The 26,440-nt window shown below is 41.0% G+C and overlaps 1 protein-coding gene across 3 annotated transcripts in view; it reads right to left on the reverse strand.

Moving 5' to 3' along the window:
- Nucleotides 1-26,440, reverse strand: part of LOC138758823 (myosin phosphatase Rho-interacting protein-like) — a 260,679-nt gene that overhangs the window by 211,482 nt on the left and 22,757 nt on the right. For all 3 annotated transcript variants that reach the window (XM_069928231.1, XM_069928232.1, XM_069928233.1), the window contains exons 2-3: nt 19,478-19,555; nt 9,524-9,589 (exon numbers count right to left, since the gene is read on the reverse strand). In XM_069928231.1, coding sequence (XP_069784332.1) covers nt 9,524-9,589; nt 19,478-19,555 — 144 coding nt within the window. The remainder of the gene's footprint in view (nt 1-9,523; nt 9,590-19,477; nt 19,556-26,440) is intronic.

Raw genomic sequence — 26,440 nt, forward strand, 5'->3', positions numbered from 1 at the left:
GACTTTGTTCTGGTGTCTCAAATCTGTTCCTAATTTATTTTTTTTAAGTACGATTTTAATTGGTAATATGCAAAAATTGTATTATTTTGTATATTATATTGATCTTTTAATTGTTCAAAAGTTAAAATGAAAGATCCTTAAAAAAAACAATCTTTTATCCTTTGTATACCTTTACTATACCAATTATCAAATAAAGAATTATTCAAAGTGAAAGGAATAAGTTGATTTTGTTTTAACAACATTTAGGTATTTAATAATTTTTAATCCCTCTCTCCATATGAATCCCATTCCATAATTTCAATATATGTTTTAAAATTGGTATCTCCAAATTTCCTTTAAACAATTCACTATTTCACTTATACAAAATTTGTTCTGGGATAGATTCTCCAATTTTATTCATTTCAATCTGAACCCAGGCTGTTTTTTTCACCCATTTGATAACAAGCAGCCAAAAATCTAATTGAGCTGTATTATAATAATTTTTAAAATTCAGTAATCTTAGTCCTTGATCAAATTTCCATGTTAATTTTTCAAGACCAACTCTTGACATCTTACCTTTTCAAATGAATTCTCGTATAATTTTATTCAAACCCCGAAAAAATGATTCTGGTACATGAATGGGTAACAATTGAAATAAATATTGCATTCTCGGAAAAATTTTCATCCTACCCATTATATTAACATTATTGGGTAAATCTTTCCATCTTCTCAGATCTTCTTCCATCTTTTTCAATAGTGGTGAATAATTTAACTTAAATAAATGATTTCTATTTCTATTAATTTTTATTCCTAGATATTTAATTGCATCATTTTGCCACTTACATTTTGACAATCTTTTACACACCATTGGGATCTCCTCACTTTTATCAACATTAACTTTATAACCCGGTATTAATCCATATTCTTTTAATCTCATATTCACCTTATTTAATGATATTTCTGGTCTCGTTAAATATACTATAACTTCATTTGCAAACAAACTAATTTTACCAATCTCAAATCCTCTGATTTCTTTATCAATTCTAATTATTTCTGCTAATGGCTCTATTGCTAATGCAAAAAAAAAAGTGACAATGGGCAACCTTGTCAAGAAGACCTTTCTAACAAACAAGGTTTTGATATTTGTCTATTTATAACCACTTTTGCTTTTGGCTGATCATACAATGCTTTTATCCAATTTACAAACGTATTTGGAATCCCAAAAGCATTAAGTGTTTTAAACAAAAAATCCCATTCCAATCCATAAATGCTTTCTCTACATCTAATGCAACCACTACTGCTGGAATTGTTTTATTTTGCGTTATATTTATCAAACTTAAAAATTTAACTATATTATCTGCCACTCTTCTATTTTTAATAAAACCAGTTTGATCAATATTTATTAATTTTGGTAAAAATTCAATTAACTGATTAGCTAATAATTTTAATACAATTTTATAATCCATATTCTATAGTGATATAGGTCTGTATGAAGAAGGTTGTAAATTATCCTTTTCTTTCCTCAGAATTACTGTTATTAACACCGTTTTAAAAGATTCTGGTAGGTCATGTACCTCTCTCACTTAGTATAATACCCCCATTAATATAGATACTAATAACCCTTAAACTCTATAAAATTCTGGTGGAAAACCATCTTTACCTGGTGCTTTGTTATTCTGTAATGGTATCAGGGTATCAAACTTCTATTTCAGAAAAAATATTAGACAAACTTTACTTTTCAACTGCATCTAACACAGGTAATGTAATATGTCTCAAATACTCTTCTATTTTATTATCATCTTTCAAAGATCCTGATTGATAAAGTTTGGCATAAAATTTCTTAAAATTATAATTTATTTCCTGTGTTTTATAAGTAATCCGACCAGTAGTTTTCTTAGTGGCAGTTATTGTTCTAGAAACTTGCTCTCCTTTTAATTGCCATGAATCCTTTCACCTAATTCATAATATTTTTGTCGCAATCTCATTATATCCCTCTCCATTCTATGTTTTATTGTATTAAATCTTAATTTTTTTTGATTCTAATAATATTCTTTACTCCTCATTTATTTTGCACACACATTTCCTTCTCCAATTTCATTATTTCTTTTTCTAATTGATCCATCCCTTTCATAGATTCTTTCTTTACTTTTTAAGTACTTATTACTTGACCTCTTAAATATACCTTCATAGAATCCCATATCGTAAACTTGCTTGTTTCTGATTATTAGTTTCAACAAAAAATTTCTATTGTCTCGCAATCACAATTTTTTTTCTTCACTAATGTTGTATTTAACCTCCATCTTTTGCTCTTCTTCAACAAAATTGACAAAAGTAAAGGTGAATGATCCAATAGAACTCACATTTGATACTCAACCTTTTGCACTCTATATTGGAAATGTGTAGAAATTAAAAACATATCTATTCATGAATATCTTTTATATCGAAAAGCATAAAAAGAATAAAAAGAATAATCTCTTTCACTTGGGTGAATTCTTCTCCAAATATCTATTAAACCCATGTCTTTCATTAAATCTATTGCTATTTTAGCTACTTAATTTTTCATCATTTTATCTCCTGACCTATCCAATTTAGGGTCTAAAGTAAAATTAAAATCTCCCCTTAATATAATTTTTCCCTTGGCATTTGATATTTGCAATAAAAATATCTTGTATAAATTTACCATCATCTACATTAGGTGCATATATATTCATTAAGGTTCATTGTTCCAATTTACAATATCTTCCTGCTACATCTACAATTGTATCAAGTATTTTCACTGGTAAATTTTTATTTATCAATATTGCTGTACCTCTAGCTTTTGAATTAAATGATGATGCTATTACAATTCCTTCCCTATCTCTTTCTAATTTTTCATGTTCCTTTCAGTCAAATGTGTTTCTTGTAAAAAGGCAATGTCTATTTTCTCTGCTTTATTTGATTCTGTATCCCATTAATATTAATAAAATTCAATTTTTCAGCCATCATATACTTTACTGAATCTACTAACCATCCATCCTTACACTCCCATCCTTGTAACTTTTAAAACACTAATATTATATTTTGTAATATATTTGTTATATTTAGGTCTATTAAAGGAGGAAAAACAGAAAAAGATAGAAACCCTCTCCCCACTAAAGGCGTACTTTATTAATAATCTGTCCTTAAAACTCTGATCTATACAAGTTGCTGTAGAAACCACACCAGCACTCATGACTCTGTAGAGGTTAGGCCAACACTCCCAACTAACTCTCGAAAAACTGTACTGTCTCTTGTTGTATTAGATCTATAAAATCTCTGCCAATTACAAATTTTTACCTATTTATAGATCTTTCAGGTTAAAAACTTTCCTCCTTGAAATTCTCTCACTCAAAAAACTTTTTTTTTAAACATTTGCTCTTTCCTCCTCTCCATTATCAGCTGCCATCCTTCTGCATCATCTCTCACTTCAACCATCACTCCCCACTTGCCTCTCTTTCTCAGGCAATAAATCTGCAAATACCTTTACCTCATTGGGTTCTGTAAAAAATCTATATTTCCCTTTTGGAACAAAAGCTTCCAATACTGCCGGATACCTTACAACAAAAACGTAACCTTTCTTCCATAGCACATTTTTAACAGCATTGAATTCTTGTTTTTTTCAACAAATCAAAACTTATATCAGGGAAAAAGAAGATCTTATTTCCATTATAAATTAATGGTCATTCTCTCTTTCGCTTGCTTCACCACCAATTCATAACGAAGTAATTTGACTAGTATCAGACAAGGCTTTTGATCTGGCTGCGGTTTTGGTTGTAATGCTCTGTGAGCTCTTTCAATCTCAATGTCTCTTTGAAATTCAATTACCCCAAAAGATTGCGGAATCCAATGTTGCAAAAACCTCTTCATGTCTTGACCTTCGTCGCCTTCTTTAAGCCCAACAATTTTTATATTATTTCTTGCACTAAAATTTTCTAAAATGTCAATTTTTTTTAGTTAGTTGATCTTTTGTTGCAGCCGCTTCAGCTCGAATTGTTTTCATCATTATTTAACATTTTGAATTTTAAATTCATTTCCTTTTTTTTCTTCCACTTTAATTTTTTTAATCCATTTGCAGCATCATTCTTTCCACCTTCTTTGTAAAATTCTTATTTTCAACCATACTCTCAGTACACTTTTTAACTTCTATTGTTGATTGCACCAAAGATTGTTGAAAATTATCCGTAGATTTCTTCATTTCAGTTGTAGATATGTCTCTTTCATTGTTCTAGGTATAATTCCATTCTTCTTGGTCTTCATCCTGATCACTGGAGCTGCAGGCTTCTTGGGCTCTTTTAAAAATTGCCTCCGTTTTTTTTTGGTGCTCTGCACATGTGCGAGGAGTCACAACATCCAAGGTCTCCCCCAGCTCCAGGCTTATCTCCACAGGCTCCCACCTACTGGACAGCTCCAGGATCCTTCTTCAAGGTAGGCCTTTCTTCTTTATCTGTCTCATTTTCTTGTTCCATTTCTTGTAAAGTAACAGCAGTTTTATCTTTCTTTGGTGGCATCTTGTACTGTTTAATGGGTCTTCCGACAAATTTTCCTTCTTTTTTTCCAACCACTTCAACCTTTTTTTTTTAAACTCTTTCAGATTCAAAGTCTAACCCCATGTCATCACGTGGCCCGCCCCCATTGCTGCACAAGTTGATAGGGTAGTTAAGGAGGCTTATGAAGTGGTCGGGACTAATGAAACAGCAGTCCCTCTGTGCCCCAAGCAGTTAAGACTGACACACAAACTGCAAGGCTTGTCATTGTCAATTTTTAATTCTGTTACTCACTTTTTTTTATTTTAGAAATTTCCAGAGAAGCTGTGGGACTCAAACACCAGCAGCTCCCAAGGTAAAGCCATAATTTTATGTTATTGTACTGACTCCTCATTTAATATTACACCAGACTTTCAAAAGGTGTACCTTCCTGCATGCTTGGCTCTCCAAATGCTTTTGCACTAAATTCAGAATGTCAACAGTGGTTTGAAGTGAACATACAGCAATGTGTTGAATTTTCTGTATGCAATCAACAGATTATTTCACGTCCTGTAATATTTTTTATTCAGCATCTAGAGGCAATTTAAAATTTAAATACCCACATCAAACGATTCCCCAGTTGTAAAACCTCGTCTCTCTATCCACATGCATGCCAGCTCATCCTCTTGTGTTGACAAGAGAAACTATTTCACCACATTTTCAAATGGTTTCGTGTTTGTAAGTATCTCTCCATAACATGAGGGAGCCTGTCTTAGCAGGAATCCAGACTGTGATGGAAGATTTGCTGCCTGGTTTCTGCCCTTTCTCCTGCCTTTACATAGAACAGTACAGGAAAATGCCCTTTAATCCAAGTTAAACTAAAACTCTGCTGCTCGCACATGGTCCATATCCCTTCATTTCCTGCATATTCATGCATCCATTTTTAAGCCTCATAAACGCTACTATTGCATCGGTTGTTAAACAGAAACATCTGCAGATGCTGGGATCACAAGTACAATACATAAATGTGCTGGAGAAAATCAGATCACACAGCATCCACAGGAAGTAAAAGATAACGAATGCTTCAGGCCTGGGCCTTTAGTCAGGAATTGTATCTGCCTCCACCACTACTCCTGGCAGTCTGCTCCAGGCGCCCAGCTCTCTGTGTAAAAGAAACTCTTGTCCTGCACACCTCATTCAAACTTCTCCCTTCCTCACCTTAAACTGTCCTGTTGTGTGTGACATTTTATGACAGAAAAGGTTCTATCTATGCCCCTCATAATGTTATAAACTTCTATATGGTCTCTCTTCACTCTCTGATACTCAAGAGAAAACAGCACAACTTTGTCCAAACTCTCCTATAGCTCATACCCTCTAATCCAGGCAACATCCTGGTAAACCTCTCCTGTGCCCATTCTGAAGCCTCCACATCCTACTTGTAATGGGGCCACCAGAAATGCATATAGTGCTCCGTGCAACATATGTTTTGTAGAGCTGCCATATGACCTCCTTCCTTTCATACCCAATGATCCGCCCATTGAAGCCAAGCGTACCATACGACTTCTTCACCACTTGCAGGGCCACTTTCAATGAGTAATGGCCTGGACTCCCACATCCCTCTCACCCAAGGGCCTTTCTACTCGACATCAAACCTTCCAAACACTGGAACCTCCTTTTCTCAGCATCTTTCATCTTTACATCTTTCACTCCTACCAGCATTTGTGGACTTCTTGTCTACCTCCTTATAAAGGCAATGCTTTGGGTTAGGGAGAAGGATCCTGCACCACAAAACTCCAGCAACATGGGACAGTGTGCCATTAAGGAACCTTGCAGCTTAAAATTTGCTCCAAAGGCCATTTGTCTGCAAAAGCAGAGCTTGCTGAGGCAAACAGACCATCGATGGCCGGGAGATGGGGACTGAGAGACTGAACATCGGGGGGGGGGGTGATGAGGGAAAATGGGTGATTGTGATCTCACAGTCAGGGGACCTGATCAACAGCACTGGTGGCAGGAATGAAGAGACATAGGAAAACACTAAAGAAGGAGATCAGCACCTCAATTTCACCAGCCATGCACTAGACAAGTGTGGTTCCCCCTTAAATAATAGACACAGAGCTCCTCTACTTCAGGCCCACTTCCCGGGGACTTACCGACAATATTTGCAACTGAACTGGTACAACTGGGATCAAAATGTGTGATCTAAGCCGCTTGAATCACTAGTAAAACTCAGCTGCCCATGTATAAAGGTGCAGAAGACCAGAACATATGTTGGAATACAGTCCCAATGCAAAGGACCCATTCACACTCACAGTTTAGGTTTTAAATTTGTTTGCGTCATATGCAAATTCGACGCTGTTTGTAAAGAGTTTGTCTGTTTTCCCCATGTCTCCGTGGGTTTCCTCTGGAGGCTCCAGTTTCTTCCCATCCTTCAAAACATACAGGTGTTGTAGGTTTATTGGGCGGCTACATTTAAAATTGTAAAGGATTATTTTCTCTTGGTGAGTAACATGTTTGGAGGACAGTTTAAAAAGGGCATGCAGAGGGTCTCGGGCCTGCTCAGTCATTTGTAGGCGAGGTCCGAGGCGCTGCATGTGCTTGGAGAGTAACAAGTGCTTGGAGGACAATTTAAAAGGGGCGTGCGGAAGGCAAAGGATTAAGCTGAGTTTTGGTTTGTGTTGAGTGTTGATAATGGGTCAATATTTCAGTGGAACAATGGAAATTAAAGTGGAATGAAAGAGGAACTGGCCCAAGTTGACTGGAAAATTAACTTAGATTGGGGGGGGACAGCAGAGCAGAATTGGAGAATATTTCAACAAGAAATAAAGTGCAGGATAGATATATTCCAAGAAAAAAGAAAACTATAAATGGAAAAATGGCACAAATGTGGCTGACAAGGGAGGTTAAGGCTAAAATAAAAACAAAAGGGAGGGCAGACAAGGAAGCAGAAATTAGTGGAAAAACAGAGGGATGGGAAACTTTTCAATTAAAAATTTTAAGAAAAACAAAGAAAGTCATTAGGAAAGAAAAGATGAATTATGAAAGAAAGTTGGAAAATAACATACAAAGGTATACTAAGAATTTTTTAAATATATAAAAAACAAAAGAGAAACACTGGTAGATATAGGACCAATGGGAAAATAAAGCTTGAGAAATGATAATAGGCAACAAAGAAATGCCAGAGGAACTAAATGAGGAAGACAGTATACCTGATAGAGGTCTCGAAGTAAATTCAATCAGGATTACTAGAGAGAGTGTTGAGCAAAGGGTGGGAATAAAGGGATCCTGTTCTGGTTGGTTGCTGGTTACTGGTGGTGTCTGCATGGGGTCAGTGTTGGGGCCGCTTCATTTTACCATGTACATTGATGAGTTAGATTATGGATGAAATGGTTTTGTGGTGAAGTTTGCAGATGACACCAAGATAGATGGAGGAGCAGGAAGTGTCGAAGAAACCAAAGGTTGCAGAGACTTGGACAGTTTAGGAGAAGGGGCAAAGACAATAGACAATAGACAATAGGAGCTGGAGTAGGCCCTTCGGCCCGTCGAGCCAGCACCGCCATTTTACAGATCATGGCTGATCACTACCATCGGTACCCCTTTCCAGCCTTATCCCCATAACCCTTAACTCCTTTGCCCACTAGAGTCTTATCTAACTCTCTTTTGAACATAATCAGCGAATCTGCCTCTACCACCCTCTGTGGCAGAGCATTCCACAGATTCACACTTCTCTGGGTAAAAAAATGTTTTCTCATCTCCGTCCTAAAGGGCCTACCCTGTATTCTTAAACTATGCCCTCTAGTCCTCGTCTCCCCCATCATTGGGAACAAGTAATCCGACTTCACCCTGTCAATCCCCCTGATAATTTTGTATACCTCAATCATGTCCCCCCTCATCCTTCTAAACTCCATCGGATACAAGTCCAGTTTTTCTAGCCTTTCAGCATATGTCAACCCCGCCATCCCTGGAACTAACCTTGTAAATCTGCGCTGCACACCCTCTATAGCTAGTATGAGATATAATATTGAGAAATGTACGGTTGCACATTTTGGAAGAGAAAAAAACAGGCAGATTATTATTTGGATGGGGAGAAAATTCAAAATTCAGAAGTGCAAAGGGACTTGGGTATCTTCATGCAGTATAACCTAAAGGTTAACCTCCAGGTTGGATCGGCAATAAAGAAAGTGAATGCTAGATTGGCATTCATTTCAAGAGGAACAGTGTTCAAGAGGAAGGAGGCTCTATGGGGCACTGGTGAGACCTCATTTGGAGAACTGTGTGCAGTTTTGGGCCCCTTACCTTAGAAAGGATGAGTTGATGATGAAAAGAGAACAGAGAAGATTTACCAAGATAGTTCCTGGATTACAAGGGCTAACATATGAGGAATGTTTAGAGGCTCTTGGACTGTATTTGTTGGAATCTAGAAAAATGAGAGATCTCATACATGTTAATAGGATGCTTCCCTTGGTGGGTGAATCCAGGACAAGAGGACACGGTCTTAGAATTAGAAGGTAACCATTTAAAACAGAGATGAGGAGAAATTTCTTAAGGGTCGTGGATTTGTGGAATTCATTGCCACATACAGCTGTGGAGGCCCAATCATTGGGGGAGTTTAAATGGGATATTGACATGTATCTAATTAGTTAAGGTATCAAGGATATGGGGAAAAAGCAGGAAAATGGAACGAGAGAACAGTTTTGATCAGGGTGGATTTGTGGAGCAGACGATGGGCCAAATGACCTACTTCTGTTCTTGTGATTGCTTCTCACATGCCCAAACTGTGCTGCTTGAACTCCCACATGCTTGTTGGTTCTGCAATTATTTGCCCCACATCAATGAAACTTCAAAGAGAATCACCGAGCAGGCTGCAAAACACTGGCTCAATAAACTGAAGCAAAGCCAAGAAATGGCCACGCCAATAGAATCAACCAAATAATACAGAATAAAGAAGACTAGAAAGCTGTAAAGGGAAGCTCCCATTACACACTTAATAATTTACCAGAGGCAAAAAGTCAAACATCTGCCCACCAATCATTGCAGTCAGATCAGATAGAAACAAATGAACTTACAGAGTCATCCAGTGCGTAACGTAGTATACCATGCTCGTACAGAAGAAAAAACCTCCTCTGCCATTTCTGCAAAAGACAGATGTTTTAAGCATCACATATAATGTTCCAAACATTAAATACAAGATTGTTTGTGCAATAAGAGAATCCTGATGCATGGGAGAGGGATGCCCATGGTTCTTTTGATTTTCATATTGCAGTTAAATTCTTGACAGCTTGGTAATCTGGAAAGTAAACTGTGGTGAAAACCTATCTTGACGAATTGAACCACTAATTATTCACACCAGAATATCAAGAATATCTGATATAATTTTGTATGGCCAATGAGAAATGAATCCAGATTGGACAATAAATATTGCCCATCTTACAATGAATTAAAGTTTATGAATTTGAATTTCAAATGGCAATTTATAAATTATGTATTTTATTTCAAATTTACCAATTGTTTTATCTTGAGATTTCTCGTATGGTGCCCTCTTTCACCAAATCTGTTTAATTATTATTATTAAGAGTTTATTATAATTTTATTTTCATTAAACAATGGTAGGCACAAAAAACTGCTTGTACCAGGAGATTTAACTACCCTTGGACCCACTTGTTTGCCTAGCACCATCTTCCATGAGTCTTTACCCATGTTTTCCACTGTGAAAGCTGAAACAAAATAGTTGTTTTGGGCCTCATCCATTTCCAGAATACCCATTATTCATTCCCTTTTCTCAACTTTGAAGGAACCTATGTTTACATTAGCCACTCTTTTCCATTTTATAGGATTATAAAAAACTTTTACTATGTTTTTACATTCTTAAATACTTTCATAATCTATCTTTCTTTATTGCTTTCTTGGTGAGTTTTTCTGCTTTTTAAGTTTTCCCAATCTAATTTCCTACTATTATTAATCATTTTGAAAACATTAGGTTTTAATGTGATGCTTTCCTTTATTGCCTTAGTTATCCACGGCCGGCTCTCCCAACCCTCACTGCCCTTGTTTTCAACTGCAGAGCACTGTGAAAAATCTTTTTGAAAGTCTTCCACTGTTTTGCTCACCAAATAACCTGTGTACCCAGTCAACTCCCTCAGCAGAAGAGTGGATGTAATGAGAACTGGAAGTAAAAATAAACTGAAAGAAGTCAAGTAGGTTTTGACTGGCTACTGGAATCTCAAGACTTGTTTTCAGATACCAGGAGTTAATAAACACAAGGCTGCTTAAATATCTTTAACCTCATGTTTAGATTGGTGGAAGGTGAGGAAAGACGAGAAATCAAAAACAGTTCTTTATATCAAGTACAGATTTTTCTCAGTAGGAATCTTTTTGTTTAGGCTAGAATCCAATTCAATTCCCAACCGATTTGAAGTCAGAAGCATTTTTCAGTTAAAGTTCAAAATTATCCATACCTTCTTTTAAAAACATTTTTTTACAAATTCAAGCATGTCAAAATAGTTACAGGAATTCCGAAGGGTTCTGTCCACAAACTGATTACTCCACGTTAGAAATGTGAGTAGTTTATATCTACCCACATGGTCGTTCTACATACATTTGTAATAAAACTTAACTTTAACGATACAGTACAGGCCCTTCTGCTCCATGAAACTCATGCCGCCCAATTACACCCAACTGGCCTACCAATCTTGTATGTGTTTGAAGAGTGGGAGGAAACCAGAGTACCCAGAGAAATGAGAGAGGGGAAGGAAAGAAAGTAAATATGTTGAGATTCAGACTTTGAGATACTGGATGACAAATGGTGGTGGTGTTGGCTTGGATGTACCAATGGAGGCTGGTTAATTCCTGGTGTAATCAAAACCAAACAAGGAGAAGGAGAAACTAGGTTGGAACTGCAATATTCAAGCTCGGAAAGCAAAACACTGTAGGTATGAAAATCTGATAACAAAAATGAGTAAGCTGGAATTACCAAGCAGGTCATCATGTAAATGTTGACTCCTTCTATAATTCCTGACGTTGCCTGACCTGCTAGTATTTTCAGTTAGATTCTAACCTTGTTTCCAGAAGTGATCACTTTGTGTTAGCAACTAAATCAATGCTGGTATTTTTCTAACACCTGATCGCCCAACCAGTATCAGGCCATGTATGACCTTGTAAACACTGATTTGTAAACAGGCAGCCTGTCAAATCCTTAAAGCAGGTATATTGCCTGGCTCATCACACTTTCTTTTTCAACAGGTAAGCTTCATGACCTTAGAAACAAGTCATCAAGTTGTGCAGCACTGAAGCATTCTATTTGGCCCACCACATCCATGCTAACCATTGGGCTATCAATACTAATCCCATTTAGGGGATTAGGATTAAAGGCAGCACGATTAGTGCAGAAGGGCGGCACGGTTAGCATAGCAGTTAGCACAATGCTATTATGGTGCCAGCAACCTGGGTTCCAATATACCGCTGTCTGTAAGGAGTTTGTACGTTCTCTCCGTGTCTAGTGTTTTTCCTCCCACCTGTAATGATAAAGTGCTAGTGATCCTCCTGACCACTAGAGGGAATCAGAGACTAGTTGGTGGTAGCTTCAGATGGATTCAAGATGGGTGTCTTGTGCTTTAGCTAATATAGTTGTTTTAAAAAGAACCCAAGTTTCATTATTACAATAAAATAAACCACATGGTACCAGGAGTGTATGTCAATCATTATCAGCAGAGAAATGGAAAGTGTGAAGTTGCCTGATGCTCTAAATTAGCCTGGAAATGTCGACTATTAGTGGAATCAGTTCAAACAAAGATTCTTGCTGTATCTGCAAGCCATTGGACTCGATAGCAAACCTGATGCACAGAAGATTGCGCTGCTACTTACTATGGTGGGACCTCAAGCACTAGAAGTTTTCAATACATTTGTTTTTGCCAGGGCAGAAGACCAGAGAAAGTTCAATAAGGTTAACGAGATGTTTGATGTACACTGTTCACCAAAGAAAAATGAAATGTTGGAGAGGAATGTGTTTCGCTCGCGCATGTAGCTACAGGGAAAGAGCTTTGATAGTTTTTTTTTTAAAAATAGACGTAAAACTAAAAGCAAGAACATTCAATTTTGGATCACTGAAAGATTCAATGATCCATGATCAAATTGTGTTCAGGATTATTGATAAGAAAGTGAGAGAGAAATTGCTGCGAGACAGAGTTTACCTTAGCTGGAACTGTGAAGATATGCCACGCCAGTGAATTAGCTCTGCAGCGTGCAGAAAAGTTTGGTGAGAGTGCAAAAGCCAGAGAAAACGAAGGTATAGCCATAGCCGCAGTGTGTCCACACACGAACAAAAAATGAGACTTAGGAAACCACAAAAAGGAAAGACATCAATTTGTAAACAATGTAGCACTCAACATGCACCAAAACAATGCCCCAAAACAATGCCCCACCAATGGAAAGGTCTGTAATAAGTGCAAAGGGCAGAATCATTTTACAAAGCAACGTTTTTCGAAAGAGAAACAAAATAGAAGTAAAAGCGTGCACACTATGCGCACTACAGAAAAAAATGCACTCAGTGATGCACATTTTGTTGGCATTCCAGTGCAGCAAGATTATAAACCAATAGACACTGAACAGCCAAGGATAAACAGAGCTGAGCAGGACAAGTAGACTGTGACATTGCTTACAAATGGAACAAATATTTCTTTCAAGCTGGGCACAGGAGCAAAGGTCAATTTGATCTGTGAGCACGACATCAGGGCAATGAAGATAAAGCCATCCATCCATGCAAATCCTATGCAGCTCAAAGCCTACAATGGACAGAGCATCAACACGAAAGGTACATGTAAACTCAAGGTGAAAGTTAAAGAGCATCATCTCTGGTTCACAGTAGCCCCAGATAGACATGAATCACTGCTTGGTGACAAAGCATGTGAAAACTTAATCCTAGTCGAGAGGGTGTACACACCAGGGAAACCTATTGTGCTAGCTGATGCGTTATCCAGGGCAACAAAACAGAGTGACGCACACAATAAGAGTTCCATAGAGACAGATGTGAATCTATCACTGAATCTCTTCCTGTATTTGACGTGAAATCACAGATCACAGCTGAAACAGAAAAGGACACACTTCTACAAAAAATCATCATGAATTTGAAGGAAGAATGGCCTAGAGGTGAATGTCAGCCAGACTACAACATCAGAGCTGAGCTGAGTGTCGTCAATGGGCTTCTACAGAGACAGAGCAGAATTCTCATTCTTCAATCACTGCAACAGGAGATGCTAAAAAAGGTGCAGGAGGGGCCCTTGGAATGGAAAAATGCAAGAGGAAGGCCATAAATGCTGTTTATTGGCCAGGGATAAATGCTGACAGGATGGTTTTCAGCTGTAAGACCTGTTTGAAACATCATGCAAAGCAGATAAAGGAACCCATGATAATAACTGACATACCAGCAGAACCATGGCAGAAAGTTGGGACTGATCTGTTCCACATGGATGGAAAGAATTACTTGCTGGTTACTGATTATCTATCGAACTATCAGAGATTGCGCTGCTTCCTAACATGTCTGCTGCTTGTGTGATCAAATATCAACCTTTGCAAGACATGGAATTCCTCAAATTGTCTACTGTGACAATGGACCATGCTAGAGTTGTAGAGAATTCCAGAACTTTGCAGGAGTATGATTTTTGACATGTGACTTCAAGTCCTCTGCATCCACAAACGATAAAGCAGAGAAAGGAGTTCACATAGTTAAACAGCTGCTCAAGAAAGCACAAGACAGTGGCTCAGATCCTTATCTAGCTCTATTGAATTACAGCTTTGCCACTTGAACATGGCATCTCACCCGCTGAGCTTCTGATGGGATTTAGACTATGCATCACACTTTCCCAAACAAGAACCAAAATGTCGAAGAAATAAAAGCCTCTGCAATGGAGACTAAAAGCACACTAATGAGAAGTCAGGATGAAGCTTAGGGCCACAGGCACAACATGGCACAGGGAGACTCGGAGATTCCAACACTTGGGGAACAAAAAAAGCCACTGTTCTGGAGGAAATAAATCCAAGGTCCTACACTGTCAGTACAGAGGATTATCAAATACTGAGAAGGAATCAAAAGAGCCTGCTGAAAATGCAAGAGACATTGCAGGAACAGACAAATGCAGAAGATCTAGTCTGCACAACAACAGAAGAAACATCACTAGTGCTAGAGAGTAGTGACCAGCAGAGCCGACACAAGCACCTGTGTAAAGATTCACATGTGTATCAAGGCACCTGACAGGCTGAATCGCTAAAAGGAAAAGAACTGGACACTTAAAGTTTGTGCTGCGAATGTTTGCGTTTATATTTGTGTTGAAGTTTAAATTGAAATGAATACTGTATTAGTGTGTAATGTTGCTAAACATCTCAAGGAAAGGGGATGTAATAAAAGAGTGCTGGTGATCCTCCTAGAGGGAATCAGACTAGTTGGTGGCAATTTCAGTTGGATTCAAGATGGATGTCTCCACACAGTTTTGTGCTTTAGCTAATAAAGTTGTTTTAAAAGAACCCAAGTTTCTTAATTATAATAAAACATCACACAGCCCTTCAAAACATACTGGGGTTCTAGGTCAATTGGGGTATTGAGGCGGCACATGGGCCAGTTACTATCCTGTACATCTATTTTTTTTTTAAATGTCTGTTTTATTTCCATATCCCTCCATGTCCTGCTCATTCAGGTGCCTGTCCAGATGCTTCCCACCTCCACTAACTCTTCTGGCAGCTCATCCCACATATAAACCACTCCTGTGTGGAAAATGTACCCCTCAGTTGGGAGAGGTGTCTTAATTGAGCTTGAAAAAAATATGAGAGGCTTAGATGGGGTAGACAGCCAGTTCCTTTTCTTGGGGTGACATAGCAAATACCAGAAGACGTGTTAAAGGTGGGTGAAGGAAAGCTCAGGGGAGATGTCAAAAGTACGTTTGTTTTTCTTTTACACAGAGAGTGGTGGGTTCCTGGAAGGTATTTGCAGGGATAGTGGAGGAAGTTGGTACATTAGGGACATTAATAAAGACTCTTAGATTGGCATGTGGATGAAATAAAAATGGAGAGTTATGGGTCATGAAGGAAGGAACGATTAGATTGTTGTGGAGTAGGTTTCCATAGGTCAGCACCACACAGTGGGCTGAAGGGCCTGTACTGTGCTGTAATGTTCTATGTCCAATGTAGATTCTCTAGTTTTCTAGTTTTCTCTAGTTTTAGACAGTCCCCCCATGGGAAACCTACACTAATTGTCTATCTTTACTCTATATAGCTTTATTTGGTTGCCTGTCAGCCTCCTTTGCTCCAGAGAACTGTTCCACCCTATCCAATCTCTTCTAATAACTCTCCAGTCCAAGCAACGGCCAAGTGAGTCTTTTCTGGACCCTCTCTAGTTTAAAAACATCCTTTCTGTGGTGTGGTGACCAAATCTGCACAGTTATTACAGCTCTAGTGTTTGCCACCATTGATGTTTGATGTAGAACCCTGGGTTATCCTGCTGCTTTTCTTAAATAAAGATAACATTAGTCATCATCCACTCTTCTGTATCTTACCAAACTGACAACAATAGAACATAGAACAGTACAGCACAATTTTAGCCCTTCATGTTGTCTTGACCATTATATCCCTTCTTATATGGAATAAACCCTCCCTATCCCATAACTCTCTATTTTTTCTCTCATCCATATGTTCGTCTAAGAATCTCTTAAACACCCCCAATGTTTCAGCTTCCACCTCCATTCCTGGCAAGGCATTGCAGGCTCCCACAACTATTATGTTAAAAAAAAAACTTATCCCTGATGTTCCCCTAAACTTCCTTTAACTTTGTACACAGGTCCTCTGGTTTTTGCTGATCCGGCCCTAGGAAACAGGTACTGGTTGTCCACCCTCTCTATGCCTCTCATAATCTTGTAGGCCTCTATCAAGTTTCCTCTCATCCTTCTACACTCCATACTGAAAAGTCCCAACTCTGCTAACCTTGCCTCATAAGACTTGTTTCCCAATCCAGGCAACATCCTGGTCAATCTCCTCTGCACCCTCTCCATAGCTTTCACATCCTTCCTAGAATGAGGTGACGAGGACTGAACACAATACTCTAAATGTTCTCCTACCAAAGATTTGTAGAGTTGTAACATAACCTCTCTATCCTGAATTCAATTCCCCTATTAATGAAGCCCAGCAACCCACATATCTTCTTAACTATCCTATCAACCTGTATAGTGACCTTGAGGGATGTATGGATTTGAACCCCAAGGTCCCTTTGTTCATCCACACTCTTAAATAACCAACCATTAACCCTGTACTCAGCCTTCTGGTTAGTCTTTCCAAAAAGCATTACCTCACATTTATCCGGATTGAAATCCATCTGCCACTTTTCTCCCCAACTCTGCATCCTGCATCTTGTAACCTTCAACAATCTTCAACTTCATCAACAACTCCAACCTTTGTCATCCGGAAGCTTACTGACCCATCTACATTCTCTACATCCAGGTTATTTATTTATAAAAAAAATCACAAAGAGCAGGGGTCCCAGAACAGACCTTTGTGGTACTCCATTAGTCACCAACCTCCAGGCAGAATACTTTCCTTCCACCACTTCTCACTGCTTTCTTCCTACAAGCCAATTTTTTTATCCATACAGCCGAAGTTCCACTGATCCTGAGACTCGTGATTTTCTGGACGAGTCTCTTGTGGGGGAACTTGTCAAATGCCTTGCTAAAATCCATCTTGACCACATCTACTGCCCTACCCTCATTAATTTCTTTCGGTACCTCCTCAAAAAATTCAGTTAGACTCGTGATGCACAATCTTCCCTTCGCAAAACCATGCTGATATCCTTGAGTAGACTGTACCTCTCCAAATGCTCATAGATCTGATCCTTAAGAATCCTCTCCATCAATTTGCACACCACTGATGTAATTTCCAGGATTCTCCCTATTACCTTTTTTAAACAAGGGGACACATTTGCAATTCTTTAATCCTCCAGCACCTCCCTGAGGCCAAAGAGGATTCAAAGATCATTGCTATTGCCCCAGCTCTCTCTTCTCTCACTTCCCACAGCAGCCTGGGGACTATCAATCTTGGTGTTTTTAAATAAGATCCAGTATTTTCTCTTCCTTAATCTCCACATTGTCCTGCACACAGGCCTGTTCAATTTCAACCTCACCGTGATCAAGGTCCTTTTCTCTTGCGAATACTGACGCAAAGTATTCATTTAGGACTTCCACAACCTCCTCTGCCTCCAGGCACATGTTGCCTCCTTTAGCAGCCCCACCTTCCTTCTGTTGTTGGGGTTCTCCTCAATTCTACATGCCAAGGCCTTCTCATGCCCCTTCAAACTAAGTCCTTTCTTAAGCTACTTCATGGCTACCATATACTTCTCATGAGCCCTTCTTGTTTTCTACTTCCTTTATCTAATGTATGCTTCCTTCTTCCTCTTGACTAGTTGTCTGACCTGTTTCATTAGCCACGGTTCCCTTTTCCTACCATCTTTTCCTGGTACCAGTGGGACAAACCTAACTTGAACCCTGCATAAGTGGTGCCTAAACTTTCTCCACATGACTTCTGGTGTTTTCACTCTTAAACATCTGCTTCCAATTTATTCTCGCTCGTTCCTGCCTCTTCCCTTCATAATTAGCCCTTCCCCAGTTTGACTGTTTATATTCTTTTCCATAGCCATGTTGAAGCTCAGGGAGTTGTGGTCAATCTCACCAAAATGCTCCCCCACTGAGAGGTCCTCCACCTGACCAGGTTCATGACCTAGATCCAGTGTTGCCTCTCCTTTAGACAGCTGGTACATACAGTCAGGAATCCTTCTTGAACACACCTCACAAATTCAGCCCCATCTTGCAGTCAGTAGGTGCCAGTTAATATTAGGAAAGTTGAAACCACCCAGAACTTCAACCCTACATTTCCCGCATCATTCCAAAATCTGCCTGCTTAACTGCTCCTCGGTGTCCTGAGGGCTATTTGGGGGCCTATGGACAACACCCAGCACAGCAATATCTCCCTTCCTATTTCTGACTTCCACCCACACCGACTCAGTGGACACTCCCTCTGTAGCATCCTCACTTTCTATAGTTATGATACTATCCCTAACTAGTAATGACTCCCCCCCCCCACCCCTTTTCTACCTCCCATCCTATTCTTTTTTAAATACCTAAACCCCAGTACCTGCATCAGCCAATCTTGCCCTTCCTCTGGCCAAGTTTCAGTAACAGCCACGATTGTAGTTCCACTACTGATTCATACTCCAAGTTCATCCCCTTTATTCCTAGCATTGAAATAGAATCATTTCCAACCCTCTAATTGGCTTCCTTTGTGGCATTGATGTGTGCCAAGATAGGACTGTTCCCTCCACCATGTTATCAGATTCTCCAGAGAGATCAGTTACTCTCTGCTGTCCTTTATAGCCTTTACACAGGTCAAAGGTAGGAGGAAGAAGAATTTGATAAATGATAAACTAAACCTAACCCAATACTATTTCAGATACTATGTACCTTGCAGGACAAACACTTAGCCCTTCCTCACCCAGTTTCACACACTCGATGCTACCGTGCTCTCACCCACAAAGCCACATACAGTAGATTCCCCTTTGCAATCATGCTCACAATTATCTATTAATCTTTTGGTCACTGTTCCAGCAACATTTCCTGCACAAGATGTGAGTGAGACCACACTTGAAGCATTGAGTACAACTTTTGTCATCCAGCTATAGGTAAGAATATTATTAAGCTTAAAAGAGGGGGCAGGAAAAATTCACCAAAATAAGGTGTTGAGTGTATGGAATGAGCCACCAGAGGAAGTGATCGAATCAGGGAATACTGGAAGACATTTGGCCAGGTTCGTGGGTAGGAAAGGTTGAGAAGGCTCTGGGCTGAACATAGGCAAACAGGACCAGCTTGGTCGGAGTGGACAGGTGGTGCTGAAGGATCTGTACCCGTGCTGGAGATCTCTGTGACTTGCATATCTGGTGCATACCAAAGTCAGTAAAGAGGTTTAATTCTTCAGAGAATGCTAACCACTTATTAACTTACCCTTGACCGCTGTACTGGGTTTTCAAAGTCAGTCCCTTCAGGAGCCAACAGCAACCAGCCCCCATAGATAGGTCGTGACTGAAATACAAAAATAGCAAACTTAACTTAAAGATTAACTGAGTTAAGTATTTTTGCTTACAGAAGAGGGTCTGATTATTGCTGGGAAGGGCGCCCCTAATGGTGGCTCTCGCTTCTGCCAAGACTCTCCAGAGCAAATCTCAGTTTCCTATTTCCCAATCTCCCTCTTTCAGACACTCTCCAGCAGACCTTACTATCAGCAGTTGTGTCTTTTGTTCAGAATCCTCAGCGCAGATTAGTCAAGGTCAGGTATTGTTCCTTGTCAGCCATTCTCCACCTTTTTCAGCTATGTCCCCCGACACTGCCAGACTCTGCATAAAGTTTATAGAGCCCCTTCCCTGTGAAGCAGTCTTGGTTTCTTTCATATTTCTCTCCTACTGGTGACATAAAAAACAAAAAATTGTTAGTTAAGGCTTTTACTTAAATGTGCTGTGACCCACCCCCCCCCCCCCCCCACACCCCTATGAGAATGGCTACCCTAGGTTACTGTCTGTGGATTGGAGCTTGAGCTTTGGATCGTCACCCCCTGGCCTGGAAACATGGAAATCATACCATGCATAGTAACAAAGCTTTGCAAGATAATCACGTCCCCCCTTACAATAAGGAATTCTATATACGGAAACAGCCCTCTGTGACAGCTTAAGGAATCGCACATTCTATTATTGCGGCTTGAAAGAAATGTGGGGGGCAAAGCTTGTTAACTCCCCTACAGCGTTAGTGGACTTCCAGCACATACAGAAGCTGTCCAGCTTCCACTGAGACATGGAAAGGTTTCATGATGATCCCTTGCAACTGTCACATTAGTGTATTCAAGGAGCGGGGGGGGGGGGGGAGGGGGGGGTCACATCCCTACTGCTCACAAGGGAGTCCAGGGGTTAATTCCTCAGTGGGGAAAGTTCTGGACCAGCAGAGTGATGCAGCTCGTACAGCTGCTAGCTCACAGTGTGAACAACCAGGTACAAAATGTTTCAGGGTTGTAGGTCAATTGAGTGTAATTGGGCAGCATGGGCTCGTGGGCTGAAATGTTACCATGCTGCATGACTACATCTTTTTTTAAAAAAGGTTCAATGCTGCCTTTCGGCGCTGACTGTGTGGAGTTTATATGTTCTCCCTGAACCCACATGGGCTTCTCCAGGTTTTGCAGTTTCCAGGTTGGCAGTTAATTTTATTCTTGCACTATCTGCAACTATGAATATTTATCTATCTAGTTTTATATTTATAATCTCGTTTTCTGTTTCCAGCATTGTGGTCATGTATGCTATTGTAGTCACGGTCTCCGTTAGAATTTCAATGCATCTGAGCACTGCACTTGTATATATGACAAGGCACTCTCGTTACATGACTGAAATTAATTGATCACCATACAAGTTGCCCCCAATGTACCGGTGAACATTAGACTCTGGGGGAGTTGGTGGGAATGAGCAGATTACAGGAGACATTAGTAGGGAAAGGGATCACTTTGTCAGACAGCAGAGCTTCAATTGGCCAAAATGGCTTCCTGGATCTTTTCAAGAAGAGTAGAAAAATCCAAATTATACACGTGGTCAGATATTAACTTCAAAGAAATAGTATTTCCAGTCACTGACCTCTCATTAGAACCAAGACTACAAGCTCTTGCCTACTTTGACCATCTACCCACAGCCACCTAAGGACTTGGGGTGGATGGGATGCCTGGTCTCGGTGTTCTGGACAGCAGAGGGGCTCCCAGCAGGGGCAGCCACCACCATACCCTCTCAAGCTTTTGCACCAAGTAAGCCCAAACTCAGTTTTACCAAAGGTCAAAACTGTCAAAAGTCTAGTGGCACAATGCCAGATAACAACCTTTTCTCTCAACACCAAGAAGATGAAGGAGATGATCACTATCTTCAAGAGAGGGGTCAGAGTCCACACCCCTGTCAACATGAATGGTGCTGAAGTCAAGAGAGCAGTTAGCTTCAAGTACTTAGGAATAAACATTTCCAATGATCTGACCTAGACCAACCAGTGACTCGACGGTAGAGAAACACCTCTCCCTCAGAAGACTAAGGATGACCAGCATGTTATCTCTGTCCCGCAGCAACTTCCACAGGTACACCATTGAAAGCAGACGTGCTGTATTTATCATGGAACAAAAGCCACTCTGCTCAAGATCGGAAGAAACTGCAGAAGGTGGTGAATTAAGTTCAGAACATCACATCAACATCCCTCCCCTATATGGTCTCTATCAACATCTTCTGTTGCCTAGGAAAGGAAACCAATAGACTGAAGGATCCATTGCGCATGGACACACTCTTCTCCCTCTTCCTTTTAGAGAAGGCACAAAAATATGAAAGTGTGCATAGAGAGGTTTCAAGGCATTTTCTTCCCCACAGCCATCAGGCTCCTGCATGAACCCCACAATAGTGGATAAATACTGCCCTTGCTTTGTACCAATTAATCTTTTGTTTAATTGTACCTTTATACCCTAATTATGTTCCAGTTCTTCAACTTTAGACATCTATAGGAATGTTACAGCTAGCTTGATCACAGAAGAACCTTCCTCACTGTGCCAGGTATAATGTGAAAAATAAGCTTACACTTGTTAGGGCTTTTAAATATTAGACAGAGATACTTACAAACTACTGTAGTTAATAATTAAAGTTTTGTTTACTAAAAATCTCTCCTAACTCGCGTCTCTACAACTCCCATTAAAATCATTGGGGTTTTATTATAGCCAAGAGCAATTCCTCAGATACTGGAACCATATGTTGCCTTCCAAATCTGTCATCAAGTCCGAAATTTGAGAGAGAATGGGCTGAAATCCTGGAGCTACTGTTTCAGTGGCTAAGCTCCAGTCGTCCGTCATCTACGCATGCTGTCTGACCTGCTGAGGGGGCATGTCACTACTGTTCCCGACAACCCCATGTGTAACCTGATCTGGTGAGACTCAGAGTCAGGCAGCATATCCACGAAAAGAAACGTCTGTCAACATTTTCACTGAGACCAACATGGGAAGGGGGAGATAACCAAAGTGCAAAAAGGAAGGAGGCTGGAATGGGCCAAGAGGGGATACGTTACTTGACAGGTGAGGGAGGTAGCGAGACAGTCGACAGAGGAGTGGGAGGCAGAGCGATGATGGGAAGTGGAGGCAGCACATGGCAAAGGATGGGAGGGGGCAGGGCGGGGGAGGGGGCCAGGGCGGGGGAGGGGGCCAGGGTGGGGGAGGGGGCCAGGGCGGGGGACCAGTCAGGGTCCAGGCAAGGTACAGGGAATGGGCTGAGGCCAGGGATCAGGTCGGGAGAGGGTCATGGACCTCCCCTTCCCCCACCTCCATCCTTGCCACCTTCTTCTGTCCCATACTCAACCTATTGGCCCATCCTCTTTACTCTCAATAACATGTCCTGACCCAAAACAATGACTATTTCCCTCCACAGATGCTGCCTGACCTGCCACGCCCCTACAGCTCTTCGTTGTTCATTTGTCGTGACTGCACACATGCGCATGTTTCGTGTCAGGCTGGTTGCCGCTGGTGACACTCGGGAATCCAAATGCATCTGCTTGAGCCGACAAGTCAATAGCATGGCAATCGTGTGCATGAAACAGCGGACGGGGTAGCGTAGGGTGGAGTTGAGTGGGAGAGCAATGCTTTAGTGGAGTCATGTTGAATAGACACAAGGTGGTTTGCTGAGCTTAATAGCATTTGACCCTTTATTTTTGGGGCAAAATTTAGCAGTTTCTACAACTGGTGAACCTGTTACTTCACAGCACCATCCTGGCAAAGATGGAATGCCCAACGATAAAATCATTGCAGTGGGAGTCAAGGAGGTCAACCAATGCACGAGCCTGGATTTTGATCCTGGGAGCACGGTTCCATTCGCTGAATGTCAGTAGTCAGAGGATAAAGTTTGGCTCACTCACAGCTCATCTCCCAGAGCAGATTGCCTGCGAGGTAGAAGACATGCTGCTTAATCATATGACATGCTTAAAGCACCATCTTGGAGCAAAACCAACCCTCCAATTAACCCCACATCGCAGAGCTGCTGGCAGATGACAACCTTAGTGATTGGAAGTCATCACAAATGCTGCAGAGATGTTGCAGGCTGGTCGGAGACGAGAGGGACGACGATGTCTGGAAGAAGAAGTTCTTTCACTGCATGTCAATACACGTTCAGGAGCATCTGATCAGCATCTTTCAATCGGCCAGCATCGATGACCTTGCAAATCAGGCTATCGTTGTCATGGAGATGACTGGGTGCTGCCACAGCAACCACCATTAAATCAGACAAAACTAGAGCAACAAGTCGCAGCACAAGTTGAGGCTTTAACGACCCAGCTGAATCATTCCTGGGTGGGGTGGGGGGAGCACGGTGGGAGGGGGTCTGGTCAGGGGAGGGGTCATGAGCAGGGAAGTTAGTGAGAGAAGGAGGCAGGGTGCAAGGGGACCATGGCAGGGGAGGGAGAAAACCATGGTGGGAAAAAGGAAAAGATTAAAGAGAAGTGTCCAGGTAGAGTTGGAAAGTCAACTCTAATCCTGTGGGTTGGAGACAAGCCAGAAACAGCGCCCAACACATTTGCTGGAAACGCTGGAAATTTGGTGCTGTGGCCTGGTCGTGCTAGCTTGATCTATTCCTGTAGATATCTATCAATTCGGGTACGGAGATCCTGGTCGTTCCTCCCATTCCCCAAGTGCACTCCCTGGCATGGGTTCTTGCTGCTGTGAAAATTTAAGCATCCAAATGTTCAGCTTGATTTCAGTGTCTAGAAAGCTTTTCAGTGGATTTTCACCAGAGGAAGTATTTCCAAACCCCATTATCAGTGCGGATTTTCATTCTCACTTTTCCGTGCTGGTGGATCTAAATAATTGCCGTTTAACAGACTGCCACACATGCGTACAGGTGAGCTGCAGTCATCGCCCCAGCACTCACCTAACCAGCCTCCAGTCCAGCACCGGGAGTTGCTCAAACTGTTCCCTTCCACGGTACCTCCTTCATACTGGGTCAACAACATCAAACATGCGGTGACTCACCACCTCCAGAACTGTAGTCCTCCTGTTTAAGCATGAGCGCAGGCTATTTCTGGATCGCCAAGGCCATGTTCAATCATATGGAGGAGCTGGGAATAATCCACTGATCTGCCAGCTGATGGGCATCACTGCTACACATGGTCCTGAGAAAGTCCCCAGCAGATTGACAGCCACGTGGAGATTACTGCCCCATGAATAACGCCACCATCTCCGACTGATACAGAATCTCACATTTGCAGGATTTCTCAGCAAACCCACACGGCAAGCAAATGTTCACAAAGATTGACCTTGTGTGCATCAATTACCAAATCCCGGTCAAGCTTACAGATGTTCCCAAAACAGCAACGATTACTCCTTTTGGTACACTTGAATTTCTACAGATACCATTTGATTTGCAGTATGCAGTGATTCAGGGACCACGCCCTCTCCGGCCTGGACTTGGGTCTATCCTTACATTGTTGATGTTCTGGTAGCAGGCCCCAATGAAACAGAGCACAAGAACCATCTTGTGATACTGCTCCAGCGGCTCAACAAATATGAGGTTGTAATCAACCCGAAAAAATGCTTTTCTGGTGCCTGCAAACTCACCATTTTGGAACATTGATTGCCAATGGGTATCTTGCCAGAGGAGGAAAATGTGCAGGGAATTCAAAAGTACCCCGCAACAACTTTGTTCGCCCAGTTACGTCATTTTTTTTTTGGAATGATGTATACTTACCACCATTTTCTTCCCAATCCTGCCGCGTCCCTCTTACCACTGACCAAACTCAAAGGGTCAGGGAAAAAAATCAACTTCCAAGAAACCTTTGTATTTATGGGAGGATGCACTTGAGGTCTTCAACAACATGAAGAGAACTCTCACTGACACTGACTATACTCGTCCACTAGAGGCCCAACATCTTACTCTCATTCACCATGGAGGCCTCCATCAATGCCAATGGGAGCTATTTCGGAGTAACAAGTTGCAGAGGAGGTACAGAAAGATTCAGATAAGAACTCCTGGCCATGTACCTTGCCGTCAAACATTTCCACCATTTGTTGGAAGGCTGAGCCTTCATTATTTAGACAGACCACCAGTCACTTGCATGTACCTCTCACACAAGCACGCAGCATTAGTCACTGTGGGAAATCTGCCACTTGGGATATTGTACTGCAATTCTCCAGTGACATCAGGCACATCTGAGGAAAATCGAATCCTGTTCCTGATGCCCAAACCAGTCTGGAAGTGGAGGCCTTTCATGCAGCATTATTGATTTTATTGCAATGGCTCGTGCACAACACACTGATCCTGAGGTCATCCAGTACTGTCAGACTCTTGGAGGTCTCAGACTTGAAGACTTGAGCATTGGTGACTCAGGTGGGACATTATCATGTGACATGGCACCGACAAGCCAGAAAATGCACCGGGAAATCTTCAGTGCGCACCACAATCTCTTCAATCCAGACAAGTGATGATCAAGCTGGTTTTAGAACATTTCAACTGGCCACACATTAAGTAAAACATTGAATATGGGCAAAGTCCTGCTTGCAATGTCAGCATTTCAAGGTCTGCAGGCACCCTGAAACCCCACTTGGAGATTTTCCCATCTCAGATTTTCATTTCAAACATGTCCACCTTGATCTGGTCAGTTCACACCCTCCATACAGGGGGTACATTTATTTGTTCATCTGTGAAGATCAGATGACAAGATGGTAGGAAACAGACAGTACCCCAGGCTTTCATTGACTGATGGATTCTGGCCTTCGGTGTCCCAGGCACAATTAAATGGACCGAGGATCACAGTTTGACTTAGCATTCTTTCAAACTCTCACCGACCTTTTAGGCGCCAACTGGATTCAGACAACGGCTTACCATCCACCACACGCGAATGGCCTCATAGAATGTTTCCACCATTAGCTAAAAA

Source organism: Narcine bancroftii, chromosome 3 (assembly GCF_036971445.1).
Source record: "Narcine bancroftii isolate sNarBan1 chromosome 3, sNarBan1.hap1, whole genome shotgun sequence".
Taxonomy (NCBI): Eukaryota; Metazoa; Chordata; class Chondrichthyes; order Torpediniformes; family Narcinidae; genus Narcine; species Narcine bancroftii.